The 19,065-nt window shown below is 47.6% G+C and overlaps 1 protein-coding gene across 6 annotated transcripts in view; it reads right to left on the bottom strand.

Annotated features, from left to right (window-relative positions):
- TENM2 (teneurin transmembrane protein 2) overlaps positions 1–19,065 on the bottom strand; it is a 3,004,989-nt gene that overhangs the window by 46,684 nt on the left and 2,939,240 nt on the right. For all 6 annotated transcript variants that reach the window (XM_060296575.1, XM_060296573.1, XM_060296574.1 and 3 more), the window contains 5 exons: positions 17,916–18,148; positions 16,471–16,625; positions 14,156–15,030; positions 5,725–5,900; positions 3,930–4,165 (listed from right to left, as the gene is read on the bottom strand). In XM_060296575.1, the coding sequence (XP_060152558.1) occupies positions 3,930–4,165; positions 5,725–5,900; positions 14,156–15,030; positions 16,471–16,625; positions 17,916–18,148 (1,675 nt within the window). The remainder of the gene's footprint in view (positions 1–3,929; positions 4,166–5,724; positions 5,901–14,155; positions 15,031–16,470; positions 16,626–17,915; positions 18,149–19,065) is intronic.

The following is a 19,065-nucleotide window of genomic DNA, read 5'->3' as shown; positions in this document are numbered from 1 at the left end:
CGGAGGCATTTATGCACTAAACCTGTTCCAAGGAGGCGCCTTAGAAGGGGGCATGGTCATCATACCTTCCTTTGTCACCCACCGTCTGAATGCCCATCCTGTGGCACTTGTCACCAGGGATACAGCGGTGAGATGGTCCTCGTGTTCATGGAGCTTACAGGTACCCTGATGTAAGAGCTTTGTGAGTTTTTTGAAGGCCAGAGGAAACAGGAAAGAGTGCTGGGTGGTGAGGGCCTGAGGGAGGAGGGCTCTTTCAAGTGAAATTCCTGGAGAAATCCTTGGGAGGCGTAATGAAAACCTTCCCTACTTTGAGTTTGGGCACAGACAACCACTCGAGATTTTGCCAAAGCAACAAAGCCACAAAGATTTTGGTGGAAGCGGGTGGCCACGGTCCATCCATCTACCATTTTACATTTCACCAGCCTTTATGTAAGAGCCGCTGATGCGTTCCTCACCTGAGAGGTGCCCTTGGCTGGAATGCTGGAAGAAGGGGTACCTAGTTTCACTGGGTACTGTTCTATGGTAATATCTTCACCGAGATTTTCGGTAAACTCCAGGGATGCTCAGAGCCTCGAGCCCTCACGGCACTCAACTGGCCAGGCTGCCGGGAGCTTGCCAGTCCCTGGGAAAGGTCAGGCGATTTGCCTCAATGCACGAGACCTTCAGTTACCACACCAGAGATGCTCTCCAAATCCCTTGTTATCCACGGGGGTGGGGGTGGGGAGCAACAATTACGTGGTGCTGGTTCAGTGGTAGCACCTGCAAGTTCATTCAGTTTCTTCCCCGTTGCAAGTGGCAGCACTGGGGCTGTCAGAATCTCACATCTCTGTCTTGGGGTTCAGTTCCCTGCCTCTTCCCTCCACAGAGCCTGGCAGGCCAGCCCCTGAAGTCTGGAGGGCTTCTTGGCTTCCCGGTCTACATGATCATGGAAGGGGCCCCTTAAAAGGTGAGCATGACCCAGCAACCCTGCTGGCTGCCAAGTCCTGTTAACTGTGTGTGCTAAGTAGCTCTCAGATGTCCCTCTGTCTTCTCTGCTAATGATTTTGTTTCTTGTTTGGATTACCCCTCTCCTCCTATCCTGTCCCCGTCTGATCTATCTTCCTCTGTACCCGAGGAAGCCTGAGAGGTCTTTCTAACGCGACAAATCCCAACACGTCGCTCTGCTAACCAAACCCTGGAACAGCCCCGCCACTGTCCTCAGGATAAATGCCAGCCTAGCAAAATATGCCCTTCCATTCCCTTCCCACCCTAACTAACCCTGACCAACTCTCTGGCCACACTGAGTTAGTTTTCTGAAATGACACTCCTTTTCTTTTGGACCTCTCTGCCTTTTTACAGGCGACACGCTGTCTGATCACCCCTTGCTGATATCTTTGCCTGGCTAATTCCTACTGCTCTGTAGAACTGATTCCAACTCTTCTGTGAAGCAACCCTCAGCCCTGATCGGGATGGCAGGGGCCCTGCTACGTGGTCACCAAATCTCCTTTCGTTGTCTTCTTAGGCATGCAGAAAGACACCATTTCCTGGGCTTCCTTGCAGTTAAGTTGAAGTCACCCCACTGTGTTCTCACCAGGAAGGATGGCAGTGATGCCTGCCATGTCTAGCCCTGCTCATTAAGCCCTGATTTCAGGGCGTATTTGTTCACATTTGTTAACCGATCACACCCACCCCACCCTCCCCTGACTGATACAATGACATACATACCCCTTCCCTTGAAATCCTGGCCTCTGGGATAGCTCACGTCACACGACTCACATGTGACACTCTGCTTTCCCTCTCTACCTTCTCCCACCTGCTCCCTGGCAATTTCCAGGAGTTGCTTTTATTTCATTCACTAAACGATTTATGAATTGAATTAAAATAAATGAGATGCAAATAAATTCCAGGCTTTCTCCCTCATTTTCAAATTACATTTTCAGTCCACTCAACCTGTTATAATCTCATAGTGATTTTCATTTAAGAGAGCTAAATGGATATGTGATTATTGTTACAGGAACTAACACCAGACAATTAAATGTTGAGGTGTTGATAGATAAAGCTGTGTTTCGATTTGCATAAACATGATGCCAGCAAATCTAACCCTGGCAGAAATTCAGTTATGAGACTTGCGTGCCTAACTTCTGCTAATTACCATGAGTACCATTATTACGATTTTTAATATTCAGAGTTGGGAATTATAGCCATTTTATTTTAGGGCTGCATTTATCTTTATTTTGAAAACTTTTAGTCAAAATTCATCGCTGATTTATCAGAGAAAAGGCACGATTACTATTTCTAATCAACTTCTATGGTGCAGTGTATCAAAAATCAATTAATTATACAGCCCTGAAATCCAGTCATTAAGGATTTAGCTACTAATCTCATTTCACTTTTGTCTTTAGGAAGATACTGCAGCTTGCAACTTTGCAGATACCAGCAGAGGAAGAAAAACATGGGAGGCTGCTGATAACCTAATGTGGAGAATTAAACTCCAGCCAGACAAAGGCAAGGGCGGAATCTTAACATGGAGTGGCCTGGCTCTGCAGGGAGGTCGCCTGGGCTGGCTGGATTTCAATCCAATAACACGGCAGAAGTTATGACCCAGGTTTTGTTGAGCGTGAGCCTTCTAATCTCAGGAATTCCAAAGCAAAGCGTGTGTTAAACCCTGCCGTATTGCGCTGTTTACCGTCTTCCTGGTGAGTATCTCACCCTGCAATGATTTTATCTGTTAGTTGACTTATCTGCGGCCCCTGTTGTGCCATGTAGCTCCAGCGCATAGCACAGTGCCTGGCTCCTAGTTAGGTGTTCAGTAAATAGGTGCTGACTTTGACCGACATCCCGAGGATTCTCCCCAGCGCGAGGGAGAGCCTGATGGTAAGAACCACCCTCTTGATGCCACGTAAGTGAACAGAGCAGGAACCAGATTATCTGGATGACTGTTGCTCTAATCAGGAAGCTGTGAGGCCTGCTGGTTAGGAATCCTGGCAAGTGAGACAGAGAGAACTGGGGCTGAGTCCTGGCTTTGCTGTTTGTTTGCTAGACGCTGTACCCTTGGAGCGGTTATTTAGCGTCCCAGAGCCTCTGTTTCCTCATCTGAAAAAGGGAGATCATAACACCTACTCCCACAGGGGTGTTTTTTTGAGGTACACAGGCCTCTCCTGTTGCAGAGCACAGGCTCCGGACGTGCAGGCCCAGCGGCCACGGCTCACGGGCCCAGCCACTCCGTGGCAAGTGGGATCTTCCCAGACCGGGGCACGAACCCGTGTCCCCTGAATCGGCAGGCGGACTAAAGCATTTAATGTCGTGCTCTCATCATAAAAGTCCTCAATAAATGTTATATATTGGTTTTTAAAGCTGTAACTTGTGGGTACGTTGCCTAGTCTGGGGAAGCTAGAGTTGGTTAAAACTTTCTGCTGCAGTTTGCTTGTTACTTCCTCTTAGGAAGCCTTCCCTGATGCCTGCAGGCTGGATAGTAGCGCCTCCTCTGTGATTCCCACGAAGCCCTGGATGTTCCTCTCTCTACTCAACCCATCGGATTATGCTGAGGTTTATACATTCTACCAGACTGTCCACTCCTTGAGTGGAAAGAGCACGTTATAAAACTTTCAGTATTTAGCACACCAAAACCACACAGTAGCCGTGGGCACTGCCTCATGTGTTGAGTTGGGCAAACAGCGAAAGTTGACAGAGAAGATGATAGCGAGTGTGAAAAGAGGACCAGAGGGATCTCTGCTTATAGCTTAAGGTAAATCCCCAGCTTTTCTAGTCCTAGGAAATGCAGAACGTTTTCTCCGAGGTCTGAGTCCCAGCAGGATGTGGCTCATGTGTCTCTCTCAGGGAAGAGAGAAAGGCACAGTGGAGGCTTGGGAACTGGGAGATGGCCTCAGCTCTGGAGGAAGGGGGGTGTCCCGTACCACTTTGTGGGGGACAAGTTGGGTGGAACGACTTACCCGGAGCTTCCTGCCAAAGATGGTAACTTTGCCTTTAATCTGTTCCTTTCTTAGGCGCCACTCGATGGAGTTCAGGCCATTCTCCATGGGCAGCGAGATGTTGCAGCGCCCGATGGTGGGGGTGATGGTGCCCGCTAGGACGTGGGGCTCGCTGTGGAAGCTGACGCCCATCCCGTTGGCATACATCACCCGCAGGGTACCGTTGTTGCAGAGCTGGTAGCTGTTCCGCACTTGATCTGGAGAAATGTAAGTGGGGGCGGGGAGAGGGAAATAAATTATCCACTGTGTTAGTCACGAGAGAACAGAACCCCTATTTTTATAGGTTTCCATGGTACTTTGCAGCTGTCAGTGTACGGCTGCCTTCAATTAGCACACACGCAATGTTAAGGTGAGTAGCAGAGATGCCACTGTTCCACAGAAAGAAAAACATTATTAATATGTGGCACTCCAGAAATAATTACGCTGGGACATTTTCCTTCTTTTACTCACTGAAGAGTACATTTAAAGACGCCTCTTGCCTACACAATTCGTGTCAATCAAAATCCCCGATCTTTAACATATATATTTTAGCTTAAATGGAACAAAATAAAGGAAAACTACTTAAAAAAATTCTTTTTCTCCTTTTGCCTACCATCTAACCTGAAGCTGATGGTCTACCGTAGGTCAGCTCCACTGCAAAGATTCTTGAGAAAACAAAGAGAAAAAGCAACCTTCCCGCCCCTCATACGTTGCTGCTGACTCCACCATGATGCCATCTCCACTCCAGAGGAATCCGAAGAGACTCAACTAGCGTGAGGGAGACCGAGCCAGTGGGAGCTGATAACATGTGTGTCTGTCTGTCTTCCCAAATGGAATCTACACTAGTCAATCAATCAATCAGACTTCTGACCTTTTCCTTTATCGAAAAGTTCCAGGTAGGAAATGTGAGTCGGAGACTCCTTTTATAGATACGATGCTTCCTGACTACTTGGGCAGAGGAGTCCAGCTGACCTGGCCTCTGAGGCCCTGGCTTTTGGGGTAGTGCGCAAGTGTGCACCTGTCACGACTGCAGCCCTCGTGCAGAAAGACAAAATCTACATCATTAATCATCCGGCAAAGCAGAAATAGAGTCATGGCTCTGTCGGGGGATAAACAGTCCAGCAACGACACCATTTATCTAGCGCCAGGACACGTTTATCCTCGGCCAATGGGCTAGTCCACCGCTTGCCAGCCTGTGCACTTGTCCTGGACTGTACGTCATGTCGAACAGCAAGAGTAACCATGAGGTGGTCAGAAACCTTTGAGGTCTTGGCAAGAGACCGCTAAAGGGCTCTGTGACTGTAACAACCCACTCATCACACAAACCCTTGGAAGAAAGGGAGGCTCAGAATGGGACCAAAAAACAGGTGGGCTCAATCATCACACAAACCCTTGGAAGAAAGGGAGGCTCAGAATGGGACCAAAAAACAGGTGGGCTCAAGAGACTAAAACCACCTTTGAGAAGGTAACTGTGTGTGTTGCGTGCTGGTGATGGAGAGGTGGGGGCAGAGTACAGAGGGATGAAAACTGACATTTTCACATAAATATAAATATGTAGACATTTCCAAATATTTGGTTTGCTATAGATGACATCCTCCTGCATCTGATTAAGTCCTTTTCTCCAAGATTGACCTCTTGCAGAGTTAGTTAGTTTGCTAGGGACTAAAACAGCAAGCTGAGGGGTGGGAGGTCTCTGGAAGTCCTCCCAGGCTTGGTAACTCACGCCTACCTCTGGCCGAGTCTGGGGGTTAGGGGTGGTGGTAGGTGAGGGGCTTACCTTGCACCACTGTGTAGGAGGCCTCCACAGAAGACAGGTTGGTAATGACGGTGACATCGTCATCACGGTTGGAGTTCTCAATGTCAATGGTGATGGATTTCTCCATTTCCCGGTGTAGGCTGGTCACCACCCCCGTGGGGCGTGTCACATTGGTTAGGCGGCCCTCGTGGTCATAGCTGGAGAACAGACACACTGGTTAGAAACACAGTTCCTGGGACTGAAGGCTTCCCCAACACACAAGGGACAGACTCATGGTGCCAGAGAGAGAGAAACTGGCAGGTGGGGTGGCCAGATGGTGCAGCACGCTGAGGCTCCTCGTCACAATCATCAAAACTCCAGCCTGGGGCTTCCCTGGTGGTGCAGTGGTTGAGAGTCTGCCTGTCGATGCAGGGGACGCAGGTTCGTGCCCCGGTCCGGGAAGATCCCACATGCTGCGGAGCGCCTGGGCCCGTGAGCCATGGCCACTAAGCCTGCGCGTCCGGAGCCTGTGCTCCGCAGCGGGAGAGACAACAGTGAGAGGCCCGCGTACCGCAAAAAAACCAAAAAACAACACTCCAGCCTGCCCTGAGAAACGGTGATGCTTTTTTCTACTACCCACCGATACACCTGAAAACATACATTTCACCTTAGGCAGGGGGTACTTAACCTAGTTAGTTAGTTAGTGAGAACAGCAACTTTATGCTCTATTTATGCTCTTTGATTTGTGTTCCACAAATCAAAGGACTGAATAATGAACAAATAAAATCTGAACAGACCAATTCCTAGTAAGGAGATTGAATCGGGAATCCAAAACCTCCCACCAAACAAACAAAAGTCCAGGCTCACTTGGCTTCACTGGTGAATTCTGCTAAACATTCAAAGAAGAGTTAATACCAATTCTTTTCAAACTCTTCCAGAAAATAAAGGGGAGGGGACACTCCAAAGTCATTTTACAAAGCCAGCAGTACCCTGATACCAAAACCAGCTAGGGACAGTGCAAGAAAAGACAGTTACAAGCCAATGTCTCTAAACATAAATGCAAGACTCCTCAACAAACAAACAAAATATTAGCAAACCGAATTCAACAGTACATTAAAAGGCTCATACACCATAATTAAGTGGGATTTATTCTAGGGAATGCAAGGATGGTTCACATCGGCAAATCAATCAATGTGAAATACCACATTAACAAAATGAAGGAATAAACCGTATAATAGATGCAGAAAAAATTCAAGGACGTGGGTATAGAGGGAACATACCTCAACCTACTAAAAGCCCACAGCTAACATCACACCCAATGGTAAAAAGCTGACAGTTTTTCCTCTAAGATCAGGAACAAGACAAAGGATGCCACTGTATTCAATATAGTACTGGAAGTCTTCTTATCCAGAGCAATCAGGCAAGGAAAAAAAGGCATCCAAATTAGAAAGGCAGAAGTTAAACTGTCATTATTTGTATATGACATCATATTACGTGGAGAAAACCCTAAAAACGTCACCCAAAAATCTGTTGGAATAAATAAATTCAGTAAAAGCTGCAGGATACAAAATCAATATATAAAATCTGAATTACATCAAGAAAAGAATAAAATGATAACTAGGAATAAAGTTAACCAAGGGGCAGAAGGCCTGTACACTGTTATAAGACACTGATGAAAGAACTCAAAGAATACACAGATAAATGAAAAGATACTCCATGCTCATGGATTGGAAGAATTAAACTGTCCATATTGCTCAAAGCAATTCCCTATCAATCAAAATTCCAATGGCATTCTTCACAGAAATAGAACACTCCTAAAATTTGTATGGAATCACAGATATCCTACTAGCCAAAGTAATCAAGAAAGAACAAAGCCAGAGGCGTCATGCTCCCTGATTTCATTTCGTGTGGCACTGGAATAAAAAACAGCCACACAGACCAATGGAACAGAATCGAGAGCCCAGGAATAACCCCACACACACGGTCAATTAACTTATGACAAAGGAGCCTAGAATATACAATGAGGGAAAGAACAGTCTCTTCAAAAAGTGGTGTTGGGAAAACTGGCCAGCCACATGGAAAAGAATGAAACGCTCTCTTACGCCACTCACAAAATACCACTCACAAAATTAACCCAAAGGGATTATAAACTTGACTGTAAGACCTGAGACCATAAAACTCCTAGAAGTAAATATAGGCGGTAAGCTCTGTGACATTAGTGTTCGTGATTTTTTTTTTTTTGCATTTAACACAAAAGCAAAGGCAATAAAAGCACAAACCAACAAGTGGGATTATACCAAACTAAAAAATCATCCACAAAATAAGGCACTATACGGGCTTCCCTGGTGGCGCAGTGGTTGAGAGTCCGCCTGCCGATGCAGGGGACACGGGTTTGTGCACCAGTCCGGGAGGATCCCACATGCCACGGAGCGGCTGGGCCCGTGAGCCATGGCCGCTGAGCCTGCACGTCCAGAGCCTGTGCTCCGCAGCAGGAGAGGCCACAACAGTGAGGGGCCCATGTACCGCAAAAAAAAAAAAATAATAATAATAAGGCACTATACTGAATGAGAGAAAGTATTTGCAAATCACCTGATAAGGGAAGAATATCCAAAATATATAAAGAATTCATACAACTCAATAGCAAAAAACGCAAATAATTTGATTGTAAAATAAGCAGAGGATCCGTAGAGACATTTTCCCAAAGAAGACACACAGATGGCCAACAGGTACATAAAAAGATGCTCATCGTCGCGAATTACTAGAGAAATGCAAATCAAAACGCCAATGGGGTGCCACCTCACAGCGGTCAGAACGGCCATCATTAAAAAGTCTACAAGTGAGAAATGCTGGCGAGGGTGTGGAGAAAAGGGAACCCTCCTACACTGTTGGTGGGAATGCAAATTGATACAGCTGCTATGGAAAACAGTATGGAGGTTCCTCAAAAAACTAAAAATAGAGTTACCATATCTAAAAATAGAGTTACCCTATGATCCAGCAATCCCACTCCTGGACGTACAGCCGGACAAAACTATACATGCACTCCTATGTTCAAAACAGCACTATTCACAATAGCCAAGACACAGAAGCAACCTAAGTGGCCATCGACAGAGAAACGGATAAAGAAGACGTGGTACATATATACAGTGGAATACTAATCGGCCATAAAAAAAAGAAATGAAATAGCAACATGGATGGAACTAGAGATTATCATACTAAGTGAAGTAAGCCAGAAAGACCACATGATATCACTTATATGTGGAATCTAAAATATGACATAAATGGACCTATCCATGAAACAGAAACAGACTCGTAGACCTAGAGAACATACTTGTGGTTGCCAAGGGGAAGGTTGGGTGGGGGATGGATTGGGAGTTCGGGATTAGCAGATGCAAACTGTTATATATTAGAATGGATAAACAACAAGGTCCTACTGTACAGCACAGGGAACTATATTCAATATCCTGTGATAAACCATAGTGGGAAAGAATTTATATATGTGTAAAACTGAATCACTTTGCTGTACAGCAGAAATTAACACAACGTTGTAAATCACCTAGACGTCAATAAAATAAATTTTAGAAGGTACAGATTTTCAGTTTTAAAATAAATAAGCGGGCTTCCCTGGTGGCGCCGTGGTTGAGTCTGCCTGCCGATGCAGGGGACACGGGTTCGTGCCCCGGTCCGGGAGGATCCCACGTGCCACGGAGCGGCTGGGCCCGTGAGTCATGGCCGCTGAGCCTGCGCGTCCGGAGCCTGTGCTCCGCAACGGGAGAGGCCACAACAGTGAGAGGCCCGCGTACCGCAAAAAAAATAAGTCATGGGGATCTAATATACAGCGTGGTAACTGTAGTTAATAATACTGTATTACCTATCTGAAAGTTGCTAAGAGAGTGGAATCTGAAAGTTGCTAAGGGAGTGGAACCTGAAAGTTCTCATCACAAGTAAGACATTTTCTGTAACTATATGGTGGCAGGCGTTAACTAGACCTACTGTGGTGATCATTTCGCAATATATACGAATACTGAATCATTATGTTGTACCCCTGAAACTAATATAATGTTATATGTTAATTTTACCTCAATAAATAAGAAAACTAAACAATTCTACGTGTATTGATATAGGGTGCTTACTGTCCCCAACTCTTGCTGCCAAGCAGGGACAATGTGAGAAGTGTATTCTGGGAGCCCCAGGCAGTGATTTAATTCCAATCTACTGTATTACCTGGACACCTACGACGTGTAGATTGCTGCGCTTCATTGTGAGATAAACAGTAGGAACTGGAGAGTCGACTTTCGGGGAAGAGCAGGTTGGGGTTGAGGCCAGACTCTCAGGGGCCAGAGGGAGAAAATAGGTCTTCTGTAACTTTCAAGGGAGATTCCACTTCCGATACCCATGGAGTGAGTATCTCCAGATTCAGGTCTCTTTGCAAATAAGTCTGCACATCCTGGCAAGGAGTTATGAGTTCCAGTAATGGGACCTCACGGCGACCCAGTGGAACCAGTCCTGCCTTGACTCAGGTGGGGCTGGAGGCTGCGTCTGACTCATTTCTTCAACGTCTGTTCACTGACTTCCTACTATGTGTCAGGCACCGTTCAAGGCTCTGGGGACGCGGCTAAGAACAAAATGGATGAAAATCCTTGCCATCATGATGTGTGCAAGCTAGATGGAGAGAGTCAAAATAAACTGAAGTCTAAACAGTAGTGTATGTCACACCCTATGGCTACTACGTATAAAAGAGAGAACTAATGAGAACCTACTTTACAGCACAGGGAACTCTACGCAGTGCTCTGTGGTGACCTAAATGGGAAGGAAATCCAATAAAAGAGGTAATATATGTACACGTATAGCTGATTCACTTTGCTGTACAGCAGAAACTAGCACAACGTTGTAAAGCAACTATACTCCAATAAAAATTAATACAAATATATAGAGTGGGTCAGATGGTGACAAGGGGAAAGGATTAAAATCAAGGCAGGAGAAGAGAGAAAGCACGTGTAGTGGTGGTTGTAATTTTAAGTACAGTCCTGTGACTGTCAGGAATACAGGCCACTCTCGCCCAGTCCGAGAACTTAGCAGACACCACAGAACCTCCAGAAGGCATTCCCATGTCTGCTCCATTCCTGCCGAGCTCTCCGTGAGGCACTTCCCGACACAAAGAACAGGTGGGAGAAAGGTAATAGTTAAAGGGACCCACTGCAGGCTCCTTGAATTGCAGTGCCTGCTTATTCTAGGAAGTAACTCTTGAACCCTACTCCATGGAAAGGCAACTTCCATCCCTCCCTCCGTCTCTCTGATCCGATATTCACTCCTTCCCCAGTTGCTCGGTTGGGAGGAGTTGCTCAGGACTGGAATAGCCCTTTACAGTTTCTCTCTTCTGGAGGGCCTGTCCTTGAGGGTGACGTGTTTTCTGTTCCTCTGGGCCCCAGGTTTACTAAGGCAGGCTCTGCCCTGGCAGGGGCTGGGGGCGGGGCAGAAGTACGGGGGCATGGGGAGAGAGCGGGATAAATTCAAAGTGGAGTAGTAAGGGAAGACCAAACGTGAAGACTGCATTCTTCAATTCTGCTTCTCCAAAATGAATCTCCATCTACCTGACTCCTGTATCCACTACGCAATTGGTTGTTTGGAATCTGAAGGGGTGGGATGGAGACAGAGGTGTGATAAATCAACTGCTTCTCTCAATGCCATTAGCATCTACCCTTCGTTGAATTTCTATATGCCAGGTGCTTTGCTAATTTCTATAAGTATCAATATATCATCTCAGTGAATTATCACAGTGCCCCTATACGGTTTGCATTATTATCCCCACTTGACAGATGTATGGACATAGAGGCTCAGAGAGGTTAAGTAACTTGTCCCAAGTCAATAAGTAAGTATATGGCATTCATGTCCTTGTCTTCCTGACCCCAAGATCCGGGAGCTTTCTGGTATACTGTGCTGTCTTCTGGGGAAGGCTGTGAAAACCTGTGTTCTCTCAGAGATATACCCACCAGGCTACGTCTTCTATCAGGACCCAGTGGCCTACATCGGGGGAAAGTTAAATTCCAAGGCTGGGGCTTCCTGGAACTTTCTGAAACCGACTGACCATCGACTAGGGCCAGGATAATTCAATAGTGTTATTTTCCCTCACCTTTCTCTCCTGCTCCCAGAGTCAAGGAGGAATCTGTCTTTAGGGGTTGTCCCTTCCCCCAACTTTTGGGACAGGTGAGTTCCCTTTTGGGATCCAAAGGAAGGCAGGAGTTCCCAATTCTACTCCCAGCCCCGCTTCAGGACACTGGCGTGTAACGCCAAGAAGGCGAGACTTGGAGATCTGGAGTTGAGTCGTGCTGACTCTCTCTGTGGCCTCAGGGGCGGGGTGACGGGGGTGGTGGTGGCTTCACGTCTCTGAGCCTCAATTTCTTTATCCATAAAATGAGGATAATCACACCTGTACTTAGAAGGTCGTTGTGACGGGTGGGCGAACGAAAGGCTTCTCTACCTATAAAGCACTATGGAGAAGGCAGGTGTTCTTACAAGCACTCACTGAAGGACAGATTGTTTTCTAAGAGCCTCAAGGCCTCTGTGTGGTTTTGTTCATCACTCTGTTAACTCCTTTCTCTAAAGTTTTCGCTAAGGCTACTGCGGTCCCCACGGGAAGTAGAGTCTGTCTCTGATTTTTTTTTTTTTTTTTGCGGTACGCGGGCCTCTCACTGTTGCGGCCTCTCCCGTTGCGGAGCACAGGCTCCAGACGCGCAGGTTCAGCGGCCATGGCTCACGGGCCCAGCCGCTCCGCGGCATGTGGGATCTTCCCGGACCGGGGCACGAACCCGTGTCCCCTGCATCGGCAGGCAGACTCTCAACCACTGCGCCACCAGGGAAGCCCTGTCTCTGATTTTTAAACGACCAACTTGCTGACCAGGTGTAAAACATACCACAAAACGGAAAGAAACTACCATCTTGTTTAGGAGGCCAAGAAAGCCAGACGCATTGAACCCCTACAACGGAGAACGTATGATCATTTACCAACTCAACAGTACGGAAAGAAAAGCAGCTCTTCATATCGAGAGAAAAAAATTATGCTTCCGTGTAACTTCTGAACGAACATTAGAAAAAGAAACAAACCAAAAAAACCTTAACCTTGCTTTCATTCAGCTAGGGGCCCCTTCTGGAAAATACTCTCCCAGTTAGAGTTCCTGTCTCAGGATGCCCCTCAGTCTGGATGAACTTTGTTACTACAGCTTCTTAAGTCAGGCCTACTTCAGACTGGCCTCCTGAGGGTGACACCAATTCTCTCTGAAGTGCACTGGGTCTTCAGGTGCAACTTCCAGAAGAGAAGATGAGAATCTAGGAGGCGTTTGGGTTAAAGTGTAGCTTTAGCCTAACGTGGTGTGAGAGCTAAAGGTGGCACTTAGATGGCGCCTTCAGGGACAGAGTCACTGGCTGATAAAGTGTGATCAGGTCCCAGCGTCTGGAGGATATCAGGGTGCTTCAGAAGTCTGAGAAAGACAGCTTGGCCCAAAGAAGCAAGGAGAGCAAGGGCAAGCAATTCTGCAGTGCAGCCGATCTCCAGGAGGTGGCAACAGCCTCCTTTAGAAGCTCCCAGACCCTCTGGAATGCAAACAGGAAGTGCACATCCCTGAAAGTAAAACTGATCCACAATGAGGTCTTCTGTTCTCTCCCCTGTCCCTCTTTCCTTCTGTGACAACACCTTGCCAACTCACTAAATTCTCAGCTGACAGCAACACCTAGACCGAAAGCAAGCAACGACTCCAAATATATAGTGGTTAGCCAGATCTTCCACCATCAAGGAGAGCCAGACACTTACAAATTCCATCCCCGTCTCAGCCAGCGAATCACGCCTTCGCAATTTCCTCCCACCAGCGTGCCACTGGTTAACACCCGCAGCAGCAGGCAACTGGACCAAGAACTGCCTGCAGGCGCGAGGGAAAAGAGCTTTTTGGTAAAACAAACGGCGGGACTATCAAGTATGAGATAATTGTTAGGGGAGATATGCCCAGCTCTCACATCTTTTAATATACCTAGCACTTTATCTGTATTGATCTGCTTCTGCTAAAGAGGAAATTCAGAGTTTATCTACCTGTCTGTGCAATCAAGTGTGTTGCTGGACCTATCGGCAAATGACAGGAGCCCCACCAGGATCCTGCCTTTTAGTTTCTCATTTCCGCACCCATGGCAAACATGAATAATCAGCAAAGTTAATCAACACTTGATGTCTCAGGCGCCGTGCGTGTCCAATATCCTGAAATTGGAATGGCAAGCAGGCAACAGGCATTCCCAACTCTTGCAGGGAGGACGTTCAATACCAGACACCCAATAGTGCAAAGCATTTAGGAGTCAGGGGACAGGAATATCCTGGGGCATTAAAGTTAGGAAGACAACACGAGTAAACGATTCTAAAAGCTACACGGACGGCCAGTCCTGATGCCGGCGAGGGTAGGGTGAGTACTGTTAGGAACGACTTTAAAAACCTACTTACTCATAGAAAGTTGTCCATCCGGTTTCATCACTCTTGGTGGCTAGGAGGCCAGTGTTCCCATCATAGGTCATGAGGCCAAGCTCCAAGTTCTGCGTGGACACGACTTTGAGACCTCCATTGGTGCCCACTGTGAGAGTGATGATCTGGTTGTCAGGCATGAGCAGGTGGCGGGGCATGCCACTGCTGTCCCGACGGATCTTCAGGGAATTTCCATTATTGTCAATCAACTCAGTGACATCATTGTCAACACTATACGTGAAATTGTACAAGTACTCCCCTGTCACCAGGCTCACAGTGTACTGGTGGATGCCATCGGCGTTGAAGACGTACAACTCCTGTTCTCCGGGGGATGCAGCCTCATACTGGTTGAAAGCATTCAGAACGGGCTTGTTCTTGCTGACCGCCCTGATCCGAATATTTCCAAGGTCTGCGACGTAGATGGTACCATCGGGAGCGACAGCTAAGGATGATGGGGAATTCAAGATGGCATCAGTCGCATAGGCATCATCTCCTGCGTAGCAGTTGCAATTGACATCGTTTTTGCAGTCACAGTCGGAGGCTGCCCCCGCTAAAAGGCAGATCTCCCCATTGGTTGTTACCTGGCGTAGACGGTTAATCTTCTTCTCGTCTGTCTCGGTGATATAGAGGACCCCAGTGTGAGAGAGGGCAATGGCACTGGCTGACTCCAGAGCAGAGTGAATGGCTAGTTTGCTGAGCGAGTAGTCAATGCCAGGAACCTGGCAGTGCATGGGGCGTCCCGCAATGATGCTGACTTGGTGGTTCTCGGTGATGCGAAGGATGACGTTGTTCTCTAGAACATACAGGGAGTTGTCCATGGGGTTGATGGCAAGGTCTGTTGGCCATTCCAGGCGAACCTGTGGATGATACGGCACCAAACTCAAGAACAGCCTCTAAGGTGCTCAGTTGTTTAACTGTGCAGGGCACTTCTATTGATTTTATGCAACTGGGAGAAAAGGCTTACTTTTTTTTTTTTTTTACTAACACACTGTACGAGACGCGCCCATCACGGAACCAATGGCTCATTGCCCATGCTGGGTGTACGCGATAGCGAAGAAGTAACTTGGAACAGACATCTCCTGCTCTATCACTTGCTGTGGCTAGAGTAGGTCATGGCTAGAGTAGGTCACCAGTTCTACCCATGATGCTCTTGACAGCCCCAGATAATTGGACCAGGGTCAGAGTCATCACATACAGTTAGGTGGTTCACAGCACAGAGGGCTAGTGTGATGCAGCCCATACTCTGCTCACCAAGCTGTGGCCCTGAGGAGGCTAGGTTCATTTAGCATCTTTATCTGATTCAGGACAAGGAGCCACGTGGTTTAGAAGGTGTCCCTGACCCAAGGACAGCCAATGCACAGGCTGGCCAGCGAACTACAACCTGAGTGTTTGCTTGAAAAAGTGTACTGGACCAAACACATCCCTTCTCTGCAGAATCTGAAATGAAAACCTCAGTAACTAGTGGTCAGTTAGTTGAGGAACTTGAGCTGAAATTAATGAAGTTGACCGAGGGTGGAAAAGGCCCTTTTGGAAGAGTAAACATAGACTCCAGGTTGTTGGAAGACCCTTATATTCAAGTCCCGTTTCTGTAAATCAACTATACTCCAATAAAAATTTAAGAAAAGAAGTATAAAGTCCCGTTTCTCCTGTGGTACATTCGAGTGAGCCTCTGTTCACTGCCAACAGGTAAGAACCTGGACTAAAAGACTATCACTTGGGGGAACATCGCAGAGGGATGTGCTTTAGTTACTACGCGCAAAGTAAAGGTTTATCTAGTGAGGATGCGATCATTTCAGATTAACAGGGAAGTTCTGATTGACACGTAATACGTATGGTACATTCTCAAACCTGCAATAACGATGAAGAAGAAAGGTAATTACACAGTAACTCCTACTCTATAATCTGACAAGGCTGGAGTGTGTCACCAGCTCCACTCTTCTGGGCAGAATTTCCCTCTCCCATTCTCTTTTCCTACTTCTCTCTCATTTCTATCTGACATGTCCCGTTCCATCCTGCCGTCTAGCTCACCTGAAGCCTTCTGCAAACAAACCTGGGATCTGTATCTGTATCACCTCCTCCCCCTCCACTTCTGACCCAAACACGCCCCAGGTGAGAACTTCAGGCCCAGAACCAGGTGTGGCATAGTGATGAGAAATGAGAGAGAGAGAGAGAGAGAGAGAGAGAGGGAGGGAGAGAGAGAGGGAGAGGGAGAGAGAGAGAGAGACAGAGAGAGACAGAGAGAGACAGAGAGAGACAGAGAGAGACAGAGAGAGAGACAGAGAGAGAGAGAGACCCACCTGGGCCACGTCCATGCTGGAGTCGCAGCTCAGTGGCCGGACAGCAGTGAGGTCATTGGAACCCAGCAAGGTGGAGATGATTCCATTCTGGTCAACCTTGCGGATCATGGTGGCGTCGACAAAGTACATGAGCCCGTTCTTGTCGACTGCAATACCTGAGCAAGACAAAGAGTGGGAGTGCGTCTCTTGGCAAAGAGCAGGGCTGGCAGGATGGGGTTGGGGGGTAGGGATGCCCTACCGGGGAATTCCCTTCTTGGATTGGTGACCTGACTGGAGTAGCACACTGAGAGCTGTGGCTCTCCATCTTTTAAGGTGATGCCCTTTCTCGGGGGCACTGTGCCAGATCTGCCTAATTCCTGGGGCGCTGCCTGTTTCACCACGCAGCCAAAGAACGAACCTTGGGCTGCAAATGAACGAAGGCTGCAGATGAAGGAATGGGGAGATCATTTTGCATCTGCTCTTTTTAGAAAAGATGTTATTTCCCAAGTTCACTGCTTAAAAAATTATTGGTAGTAGATTACTTGAATACCCTTCACAACTGACTGCAACAATGAGGCTGGGAAACAGCGACCCTTGCAGTCACAAACTCCTAAGTCAACATGTATCCTCCAGGAAGTGTTCCCAACGAAGCCTTGACTCCATCGATACTCTGGGGGGAATGCTGGTCTTAGCACTCCCTTGGTAAGAGGCAGACAGCAGCTTCTATTTCTTTTGCATTTTCACCCCAGTGCGCAAGCCCAAGGCTCCCCATCCTTATTTCATGCTGCTGTGTGCTTTCAGCATAGCTAAAAATGCTAACAAGAATTGGACCTCCAAATGACGGGTCCTTAACCTTCTTTTTTCTTCTTTTTTTTTTCTTTCTTTTTTTTTTTAACATGCCCTTAACCTTCAGTTAGTCCTTTTCAAACAGAGATCCGTCAGGGCCAAGAACTGCACCCCCCTACCCCGCCCCCAAATCCAGGCCCTTGGAAATGATACCTGTTCTTAATTGCTACCATTATGGGGCATTTGCAAAATGTCAGGTACTGTGCTCTTGACTTTAGATACACTATTATCTAACAGAACAGCTGCGGAGTGGTTGGAGGCCCTCCTACCGGGCTCTCTTCTGTCTGCAGCCCACACAGCTGGCACTCTGGCTCGCGGAGCGAACATTTCCTTCTGACTCTCTGTGACTGGCGGCAGCCAGCAATCTCCAGGAGCAATCCACCCCACTTTCCATTTGTAAACTAAAGACATTTGCGGGTGATGAAGTGTACCTCAAATAAACAAATCCGGTTTCTTTAAGAAACATTCACCCACACACCAAAGCCATCTAGCAGAGTTAAATTATTCTAGGGGAAGCTGTGTTTGGGACGGCCTGGGCTTAGTTCAGTTCCAACAGGGAGGGAGCCACGCGTGTGGCAAGCTCTCTTTGGGGAAGGGCTTTCTTCCTCTGCAGACTCTACCTCGAGGGCTCATCAGGGTGGCATCCACAGCCTTGCCTCCATCCCCGCAGCGGGCTTCGTCGAAGGGCAAGCATTGCTCTCCCGTCCCTGCCACGACTTCTGAATTCCCAGCCAGGTCTTTAGCTCCGCTCAGAGACTTGACTCGGTAGATTCGCCGACTGTTGGTATCAGACACGTAGAGAGAGCCGGACACGGGGTCCACCGCCAGATAGTACTTGTGTGCTGGGTTGTTGCTTTAAGAGAAGAAGCACAGAGAGGAATGAGACGGGGCTATGCAGCTGGCCTCCTGGATCAAAGAGATGACAGAAATCCCAGCAAGACTCTACCCACCTCCGCTGTCTTTCCACTTTAGTGAACTGGAAAGAATCTAACGTAATAAGTTAGTGTTCTAACATATCATGGCTCTTAGCTGCTTCTAATTGGACTTAAGCTCCTCACGCTACCAGAGAATTCATCACTTCCCTTCATGCTAGAATACCATTGCTTCATTTAGCCGTTGCGAGAGATCTCACTCTGATACTGCTTTTGTGTTCGTGTTTTGTGGGTGCCAGCCTCCTTTCTTTACCCCGTGGGTTTACTATGTTCGCGAGGGGGGCTGAGGAACACTTCCACGGGACGATCTCCTCTTCTTAATCTATGCTTCCTCAGTGCCTCCAAAGTACTAGATCATGAATACTGGGGCAACCTGGCGTTTTCCTAACTTTGTGATGGGCGGCTCCCCAGAGCCATCCCCAGTCCTCAGCCTCAGATCTTCTCTACTGTTCCTCGGTGTGGATATGAACAAAGTTGGTATCTTGTGTGATGACATGTGATATCTTGCTGATATCACGTCCAGAATCTGAATGGTAAAGGAAGGAGATGTAGTTTTCAAATCTTGGGTAACAGTGAGGTCACAGGCATGGCCCGGGATCTGCCAGGACCCTGAGACACACTAGGAGGGAGATCCCTCAGGGTGGGGGAAATGAATTAGGAGAGCAAGAAGCCTCAGAGACCTGGAGCTCTTTCTCTGCCGTGCGTCCAGCTGTCCTATGTGTTGCTGACGAGGACAGGGTAAGATCTGTAAACTTGGCACAGGACTAAGACACAGGAAACTCTAAACTCAACTTGGACCCAGATGGCGAACCTAGGGAAGTCTTTTGGCCACGATGGG

Source organism: Globicephala melas, chromosome 3 (assembly GCF_963455315.2).
Source record: "Globicephala melas chromosome 3, mGloMel1.2, whole genome shotgun sequence".
In the NCBI taxonomy this organism is placed as follows: Eukaryota; Metazoa; Chordata; class Mammalia; order Artiodactyla; family Delphinidae; genus Globicephala; species Globicephala melas.
The sequence above is the reverse complement of the archived record's forward strand: the minus strand, read 5'-3'. Positions and strand labels throughout refer to the sequence as shown.